This window comes from Plasmodium brasilianum, chromosome 14, assembly GCF_023973825.1.
Source record: "Plasmodium brasilianum strain Bolivian I chromosome 14, whole genome shotgun sequence".
In the NCBI taxonomy this organism is placed as follows: Eukaryota; Apicomplexa; class Aconoidasida; order Haemosporida; family Plasmodiidae; genus Plasmodium; species Plasmodium brasilianum.
This window is the reverse complement of record NC_090127.1, coordinates 1372695-1382993: the sequence shown is the minus strand read 5'-3', so window position 1 is coordinate 1382993 and position 10299 is coordinate 1372695. Positions and strand designations below refer to the sequence as shown.

The 10299-nt window shown below is 23.2% G+C and overlaps 2 protein-coding genes across 2 annotated transcripts; one reads left to right on the top strand and one right to left on the bottom strand.

Annotated features, from left to right (window-relative positions):
- Positions 1 to 2462: 2462 nt before the first annotated feature.
- Positions 2463 to 4424, top strand: MKS88_005521 (aquaporin; the record flags this gene model as incomplete). The annotated part of the gene is made up of 1 exon (XM_067218791.1): positions 2463 to 4424. One exon carries the CDS (start codon positions 2463 to 2465, stop codon positions 4422 to 4424), a length of 1962 nt encoding a protein of 653 aa, XP_067070731.1.
- A 326-nt stretch (positions 4425 to 4750) lies between these two features.
- Positions 4751 to 7280, bottom strand: MKS88_005520 (protein phosphatase PPM7; the record flags this gene model as incomplete). The annotated part of the gene is made up of 9 exons (XM_067218790.1): positions 4751 to 4792; positions 5132 to 5233; positions 5380 to 5530; positions 5672 to 5804; positions 5982 to 6089; positions 6280 to 6343; positions 6505 to 6652; positions 6834 to 6960; positions 7244 to 7280. The coding sequence occupies 9 exons, from the start codon at positions 7278 to 7280 to the stop codon at positions 4751 to 4753; spliced, it is 912 nt and encodes a 303-aa protein (XP_067070730.1).
- Positions 7281 to 10299: the final 3019 nt, after the last annotated feature.

Sequence of the window (10299 nt, the reverse complement as noted above, 5' to 3'; positions counted from 1 at the left end):
TATTCTTTATTTAATTTTTATAGTGAAAGTAATAAAAGTACATAAAGAAATTGCATTATGTTGAATTCTTAATAACTATCGCTACATATATATATATTTGAACCATGTACACATATATGTATACCTATTATAATGTCTTAGTTAAAAAAAATATAATGCTATTTTTGTAAAATTACTTCATTTCGAGACCATCTATACTTTTTTTTTTTTTTAATGTATTCTATTATTATAAATAATACACTTAATTTCATAGTACACAGAGTTATGTGATAAGATAAAGCATTTAGTGAATAAAGATACAAAAAAAAAAAAAAAAAAATTGTGCAGAAAATTACACATATGATAAAGTAATAAAATTAATAGTTAGAAAACCCTATAAATTTAGAATTCCTAAAAAATGTTCAATGATTTTTAACTATTTAATTTTAAAAATATATTTATATCTTTTAGTGCGTTCTCGTTTTTTAATCGCTTTAAGAATGTTTTTCATACGTTTGTACATGTACGTAAATGTATATATATACATATGTATGCATTTACGTTTATATGTCTTGAAGAATTAGACAGTCCGAGTTTTATCTCTTGCACGCTCTTTAATTACCGTGTGTAAAAGCTTATTTAGTATGCGATACACATTATGACGTTTAGAAGTTAAAGCTTTTGGAGTACATTATAATAAATATCTTATAATTCGAAATATTATTTTTTTGTATTTTATTAAAATAAAATATTTTTATATAAGATCATTGATAAGTATTATTAAAAAAAAAAAAAAAACAAAGAAAAAAAAAAATATATAAATATGTATATACTCTTATATGGAAGCAATACATAAAGTTTAAATTATTACAAATCTTTGATTTTTTTAAATCATAAATGTATATATGCGTTTTTATTTTAACTTATGCTTTATTTATTTAATTATCTTTTTTTCTTTTTTGCACCATCTTATTGTCTTTTAATCAATTTTATATTATGAAAAAAAAAAAAATGCTGTTATAGAGGTAACATGAAAGAGCAATTTACTATAATATGAAGTCTTTTTACATATAAACGTTTTCTTAAAATATATATATATATATATATATAATATTAAATGAGGTTGTGCACGTGATGTTAAAATGTAAAACAAAAATAAATGTTTACACTTGTTATATATAATTTTTCCTTGGTTTTCATTTGTTATCAAGCTGTTTACACATAAGGCATGATAAATGGTGACAATGAGAAAAAGAAAATATTGATTCACTATATATAGGAGGTAGATTATTAAAGTTCTCTAATTCATAAATTTTTTTTTTTTTTTTAAATGTAGCATACAACAAAAAAAACAAAAATAACAAAAATAACAAATACAAATATACTAATTTCAATATTAAAAACATTTAGTCAATATATGGCATTTTTTTTGCGAATATAACTATGTTATGCTCACAAAAAGTATGCGGCCAAAATGGTCAATTAAAACGTTTCTGCTATTTATTTATTTTATTTTTTGGGTGGTCTTGAAAATGAAAAGGTATGCCTTTTGGAATACAAAAATATCCTATTTTTCATGTTTTTCACATGTTTGTATGAATTTCCATTTGATCTAAATATATATATTAATATAACGTAGAAACAACTCCAGTTAAATTCAAGAGGGCAAAAAAAAATATAAAATATTTTTTGAAAGTTATTGTACATACATATGTTAATGTGTGATGGTAAAGTGGTTTAAAGTAATGATTGTGCACATTTATTTTTCATTTAATTCAATGCTATTCATTTATTATTTATTATTTATTATTCATTATTTTTAAAGTTAAAGTATTTAAAAGCATTAAACAGTGTAGATGTATGTATATGTTTACATAAGGCTTATAGTTTTATACGCGACCTTAGTTTTATGATCAGAATATAACTTTTTTTTGTTTAACTTCACATCGTACGAAAAGCTCCGAGGTTACACATGCATATATGTATATACATTTACGTAATATTTATACAGGTATATATATAAATATAATATGTAAGTTTAATTTTTTGTGTTCCATTTTTAAAGCTTAAAATTAAGTTTATTGTTATTTCAACATGTAGAAGGAAAATATCTTTTTACTTAAGAACAATATGTAAAAAGAAACATTATTATAAACTATTACATTCCCTTGTTTAATTTTCTATTTGTTCTCTATCTTCTCACTTTTTCACTTTTTAAGTATATTTAATATTCTAACTTTTCAATTTTAAACATTTTAAGTTAATATTTTAATTATCCCATTCTTCATATATGGTTTCTTTGCATTTGCTTTTTTCACACTCTGATTTTTTATCTTTTTTTATTTTTTTAATCGTTTTTATTTTTTTTATCCTTTTTTATTCATTTGCATTCTTTTTTATTTATTTATATCGTTTTTTATTTAATTTTATCCTTTTTTATTTCTTTTTATCCTTAATTTATTTTTATTTTTTGTAAGATGAAAATGCAAAAAGGAATCTTCAGAAGATATGTGAAGTATGCCTTAAAGAAGATATACAACTTCATTAAAAATTATATAAAAGATATAATTGATGAGATAAATGTAAAATCATTTAAGAAATACAAGTATAATTTTTTTTTCGAATTTATTGGTTCATTTATTTTTGTTTTTTTTATTTCCATTTATATGTTAAACTCAAATAAAAATGAAGAATACGTTATTAAACACACAAAACAAGTTAATCCATATCAAAGGAACGATATATTCATACCAGGAGATAATCTCTTTGACAGTGAAATTAATAACGTGAAATACCCGAAATATGTAAATGATATGAATGATCAACTAAATGCAGGAAGTATATTATTGGAACGTGATAAGAAGAATAGTAGTAGTGTTATTACTAACACACAAAATAAATATAAGAAACTGCAACGGTTAGAGGATAATAAAGTATTAGAAAATAGTTCAATAATAAATAACTTAAAAAGAACAGGAAATATTGGGAAAAGCGAAGATGAGATGAAGACAGACGATACACAAAAGAATAAAACAATTGTTGTTGGTGAGAATAAATATTTTGCAATTAATAATACACAAGCAGATGATCAAAGTGAAAATAATAATGAATATACAAATAAAGATGATAATAGCAGTTATGTGGGAAAATTAGAACAAGGAAAAGAGATACATAAAAACGAAAATGACATAAAGGGCAGCAGTCAGAATTGGCACGAAAGCGAAGCCAATGAGGATAAAAATACAATTATACCTTCTTTACCAGATGAAAAAAAAAAAATTGACGAAGAAGAAATTATTAAGAATTCTAAAGTATATGACAAAAATGTACTTACACTAAATGTGGATACTGTAATTTTTAAAGACAAGGTAAACGAATTTACCAAAATAAAAGTAAACGATATTAATAATATAGATATAGGTAATATTGATCAGTATGAAGTATTAAAAAGTTTTGAAAGTAGAAACAGTAGTAACCATGCAATTTATTCCTTCTTTGGTTGTTTAATATATGTATTATTTATACTCCTTGGAGCTCATATAAACCCAGCATACACTTATGCTCTGTGGCTCGTCGATCCAAAAAAATATGGATTTGCGCTTACAACTTTTTATGTTACTTTTCAATATTTTGGTGGTATATTAGCTAGTATTTTATGTGCACATGTACATGGAAGTATATTAATTTATTCCTTATTGCCAAAAAAGGAAATTATGAAAACCTTTTTGTGTGAATTTATATCGACCTTTTTAATAACATTATTGTTATTAAGTTTATATAATTACAAGAAGAAGTTTACGAGTGAAAATAAAAATGAAGAATCCATCGTTTTTAACAGAGATAAAATAAAAAATCTTGCATCTTTTTATTCTTCTAGTTTGTGCGAAGATATGTATGGATGTGATATGTTTAATAACACACATAACAGCAAAAAAAAAATTCCTATACATATTGATAATAAATATATAAAATACATTATGAATCATATTTTTTATTTATTATTTATTTTCTTTTCCTTATTATTTTTTGTTTTTGTAACAAATACAACATTAAATCCTATGTTTTCTACTTCCACATTATACACCTATTTATATTTTAAATTTTTTAAAGGGGATAATACATTCAATATATATTCGGTAATTTTATCCTTTTTAAGTATTACAAAAATATTGCAGTTGATCAAATTATATATACAGTCATTACCTTTATGGATAGGACCATATGTCGGGTCAGCTCTTGCAACCTCTTTTATGAGATTATTCAAGGAGAGCGATGAAGAAATTATTGATGTAATTGATACTAATGTATATAACAGTAATAATAAAAAGAATGAGAAGATACCCTTGATAAATAAATACAAGATTAAGAAAAACGCCTATCTAGAGGAATATAACAATCATATGCATTATAACTCGAATAATTATCTACTTCCGAGTGTCTTTTAATTTTTAATTTTGCTCCTTATGGAGAAGCTGGGATTTTGTATTTATCGATTTATTTTGTTTACCCTATTTATTCCGCATATTTTATTTACTCGGATTATTATGTTTATTCGACTTATGCTTTTTTTTTTTTTTCCCCCTTTTTTTTTTTTATATTATCATCAATGTATAAGTGCGTGTGCACATCGCATATGTATGTACATACACATATAAAACACACAAAAAATTCTGTTACTTTTTTTTGTTTCCCATTTGTGCAATAAAATTAAAATTTTGTTGAATATGCAAAAATATTATTTAACAAATCTACTATTTATAATTAACTAATTTTATTTGTGTAAAAATTTTATTAAAATTACTGTGACATTGTCCTAAAAATAAGAAAAATTTAAATGAAATATAAAAAAGGGAGATATCAAAAGTAAGGAAAAAAGGAAATAATCACTTATATCAGTAATATTCATATACACAGTATAAGACCACAAATGTTAAAACACAGTAGTAATAACAATATATTATGGCGCATTTTTCGTGAATTTTTACTTTATAAATATAAAACAGGAATACAAATAAAAATGTAAAGTAATATTTTGAGTACGAATGTGCGTGGGTATATAATGCATGCATAAATTTACATATAAATACATATCACTGCATGTGTGTACTAGTGCACAAAACAAACAACTAAGTAAAAATTTTGTTAACTGTACCTGTGATTTTTTATCAATAATAGCATGTTCAACCATAATTCTGCAAATGTTTTTTGCATCAAATATTCCTTTCTTCTTTTCAACATTTACCATTCTTTCTTCCTGTGGACGTAAAAATATTGCAAGCACATAAAAGAGGGAAGGAAAAAAAAATCATTACTTCACACGCCATATATATATATAAAAACATATATGTATATTTTTTTTTTTTCTGGCATCACTTCTTAACTTTTTTCTCCTTTTTTCACCTTCTTTGACAAGGATATAATTTCGTTAGTTATGTGATTAACATCCACAAAACTAAAAAATCCATCAGTACCTAAAATTATGAAATTATCGTCTGAGTTTATTTTAAATTTTTTAAAGGTTCCCGTACACAACAAGCCATATTTCTTTAATCTATAATTAAAACGTAAATTTCGAAAAAAAATAATAATAATAAAATAAAAAGAAACGAACAAATGAAATGCAAAATAAAATAAAAATATATGTATGTATATAAACCTTTGTATTTACATGTATGTGCACAATTTAGCTTACGAAAAATCACCAAAAGATCTTGTTACATCAATTATATCATTTATTCTTCCATTTTCAATAATTCCACCATGTTTAATGATTCTTTCCTTTTCTGATAGCACCCAAGGCTTGTGAATATCAACTAGATCTATAGCTGTATAACCAAATTTCAAAAAAAAAAAAAAAAAAAAATCACCAAAAATGTAGCTGCATATAAGACAGTGTTGTCATGTAACACTATATGATCCCTCGCTTTAACACAATTTTCAAATATTTTATTTATTTATTTTTTTTACTTCTTCTACGTTAAATATTTGTATATATAACATACCTTGATTAGCGTTATTTAAGTATCTACATAAATATGCAGATGAATCTCCTATGTTTATTATATAAGCGTAATCGTCCTTTATTAAAATAATTACACATGTTGCACCATCTAAAAGAATTAACACAGAAAAATTCAATTCGTTTCTAATTATATATAGAATTATACACCCAAATACAATTCTAATTAATTCAACTCTATTGACCTAATTAATTCTTAAATATCTTCTATTCGTATATTACATAAACTCAATTCTTGCATAATTTTTGCAATTGTTTTCAGATTAATGTAACAATCTAACCTCTGCAACCGGGAAATTCCAAAGATAAATTTTCATCCACTTTTTTGCACGCGCTGTTAACGCCCTAACAATTTTTCAACAAGACATAGAATGCTATGTACTTATGCATTAACCTTTGCATATACATATACATATATATATATATATATAAACATAGATACATTCTTATATAAAAAGGGCATTTTTTATTACATAAACAATAAACAAATTTATTAAAGTGCCTACAATTCTTATAAAATGGTCTGGTATAGGAAGTGTCTCATCATACGTCTTCTGAATTACCATGAAACTATTTGACAATTCCTGTGCCAAATTTTTTTTTAAATACGTAGCAGTATTTTTTCCGTTATGCCCATCAATGAGGCAAAAGCAGCTAGTGATAAAAAAAAAACAAAAAATTGGATAGGAAAATGGTGAAATGGTTAAAAAGAGAAATGAAAGAATAGTGGTATGCCAAAACTTTGAAATGGTAATTAAAAAACATTTTCCGATATACAACGTTGATACAATAAAATATATGGGCAAAAAAATAAATATATATATATATATATTACGAAAAATTAAAATTAGGATGTAGGCTTTTGTTCAAACTCTTCAAACTTTCACATATGAAAAACTCATCTTCGTATACTTTTTTTACTCCTTTTTCACCATATCCATCACTGACAATGGTGTAATTTTCTGACAAAATGAAATAAATAGATGAAAACGTCAAAAGATGTGAATATAATACAATTGAGCTGTATATGCTTTTATAAGAAGAAGCGATCCATCATTAAGGTTTTAATCATTTGTAAAAATAGGACATTCCACGGGTTTATATAACAGTTGCAACAATAATATTTCTTTTCAGAAATACCAATTATTAGCATATACATATATATGTTGTATATTAAAAAAATATGAAGAGAACAGCTCCTATTATATATAAATTTTGTGTAGTAAAGAAGCTATTTTTCATTACTCATAGATATTACATGTGTTCCATCAACTACCGGCATTTTGAATGTTAAAAAAAAAAAAAAAATACAATTTTTACTATTTTGGGAATACTAAACCTCTCATGTATAAATTTTAAAAGAAAAACGAAAAAAAAAAAAAAAAAAAAGAAAAAAGAAAATCAAAAAAGAAAGCTTAAATAAAACAGAAGGCAGAAAATCCAAAATAGTTATTTTTTCTGTCGTAACCAAGAAAAACGCCACGAGCATATTATATATATATATATATATATGCATACGTATATGTATTTATGCAGATAATTAAGAATGCTTATGTATGCATAGTTATACCTTCACTTATTTTCACATTATGCGATTTCCTGTAAATTTTTCTTAATTTATTAAATGCAAGATTTTTTTCCAAAAAAAAAAGTAAACTTGATACGTAGGATAAGTTTATCTTATGTTCACTGAAACATGCATAATATATGCTGTAGGAGTATATTTTTTCGTTCTTTTTAAAACATATGAATTGTAATATATATATTTTTGTATAATGAATTTCCGTCAACGCTTTTGTTTAAAACAAAATTGAAGGGAATAGTATTCATATGTATTCAAACGTCATAAAATATACGTAATTGAATTATTGCATATATATATATATATATATATATATAAGCATATACACCAATAAATGCATAAGCATTTTCATTTTTTTTTATAAAGCTTATACTAGTGTCATAAGTAATGTAAAATAAACATTTCTTTTTACTATTATGATGATATCTTAAAATTAATAGTAGTATTTAAAAATATAAAAGTTGCAAAAAAGCACTAATGTGTTAAATAAATATAGGACAACATATAAGCCGCTTCCATATATAGTAAAGACATATGAATATAATCATTTTTCATTTATCGCATACTACATAAAGTACATGTGTACAATTTTAAAAAAATAATTAACCATAAGGATGACGCAAGTGTACATATAAATTATCATTTCATTAAAGCCGTTGCGTATATGTACATATGTATACATACATACTGTTGCATTACTGATGACTATTAACGCTGCCATGTTTTAAGAAAAAAGTATAAGCACTGTTGTACCAATTCAGTATTTTGAACTGTAAATAACGTGCCTTACTATATATTCGAAAACTTTTTTTTGTCCTCTATGCTTTAAATTTAGTGTTGTAAAAATTAAAAGAAAGTATACATCCATATATATATTTGACACATAATATGTATCATACTTATATTTTTCTAAACGTTAAATATTATTGCAAATTTTCACTTGTTAGTGTGCAGCATTTTATCGTATACTGCTTAAAAAGGTTAATCCATATCTTTTTACTTTCTATTACACATTAAATGGGTATTATTACCATTATCATGTGCATTATAAATAGAAACTCCCTTTACATAAACAGTGTACATATATATCTACCATAATTGAATTATAACGTTTTTCTTTAAAATATATATTGGAATTACACTTAATAGGACATAATACATTTTATATAGCAAATGAATAAAAATACAAAAATATCTTCATACATTTCGCCTTAACAATGTAGACATGTGATGAGTTGCATAAATCAAAAAAAAAAAAAAAAAATTCCTTTTTATTATTCTTCTATTTCTTATTCTTTTACTTCATAACGAAGTATTCTTTTTCCCTTATTTTATTTTTTATTTTTTTTTTTTTAACTTGAATTTGTTGTATGCATATATATATATATATATATATATATTTTTATATTAAATTAAAACAATTCAAAACGAGCAAAATAAATAGAACATTTTGAATTGTATTAAATTAAAAAAAAAAAATAAATAATTAAAATAGGATGTCATATGGTAATAAAAAAAAAAAAAAAGAAATATTGTAAATAACAATATACACCTTATAATTACACAATAGAGTGTGATTGCAATTTGCGTATATACATGTTTTTAACTTATTACAATTATGTCAATAAACGAAATTTGTTATTATATATTCATAAAAAGTGATATAACATAATAAAAAAATAAAATAACGTATTATGGTATTGAAAAACATACAATTTTCATATTGTATGTAAAAAGCTTACAGTCACATTTTAAATAAGTGTGTTTTATACATATTAGTTTTGTGAATGTATACATTTAAGTACCATTATATATATTCCCATATCTGCTACTAATAATTTTATGTATGTTTATGTGAAATCATTTAATGTTAAGTGTACACTTTTGCACAATTTAATTTATATGACCCGCATTTCTATTTAAATCATTTATTGTATTTCATAAGGCGTTTATAGTATAATATTAATTATATAGCATTCATCATATAACACTTATCATATAATATTTACCATACAACGTTTATGATATAACGTTTATTATATCATGCATATAATATTTATCATACGATGTTTATGATATAACGTTTATCGTACGACGGTTATCGTATAACGCTTATAACGTTTTTTTTTTTTTTATTACATTTTTTTTTCTTTTCATTTAACCCATTCAATTAAAATCTTGTATTATAATTGAGTAATTTTGGTATTATAACGCTATTATATATACATAAATTATATTTTTTTTTTTTTTTTTTTGTTACATGTAACATTATCCATTAAGGAAAACGGCTCCACGTATCGTATTTTTTTATTTTATACTAATAACGATTTCGAAATTTAATAATATATATATTATGTATACATATGTATACGAATATAAGTATGACAAATACATGTGATGCGCATTTAAAAATAAATATAAAGATACATTTGAGGTTTCCCCTTAATTGATTACATTTTTATTTTTTTTGCTTAATTTTTTTTTTTTTTTTCATTCGTTATCATTCGTTAAATTGCATATATGTATATTTTTTCTATTACTAATTTGCTATTTATATCTTACAATTATTGTTAAATACGTAAGTATATTTATATACATAATCACGTTTTTATTGCATAATTGAAAAAAAAAACTTTTTACCATATCACGAGTAGTACACTATATATACATATGAGTACAAATACATGATTACATGTTTACTCAAAAATATTTGCTAAAA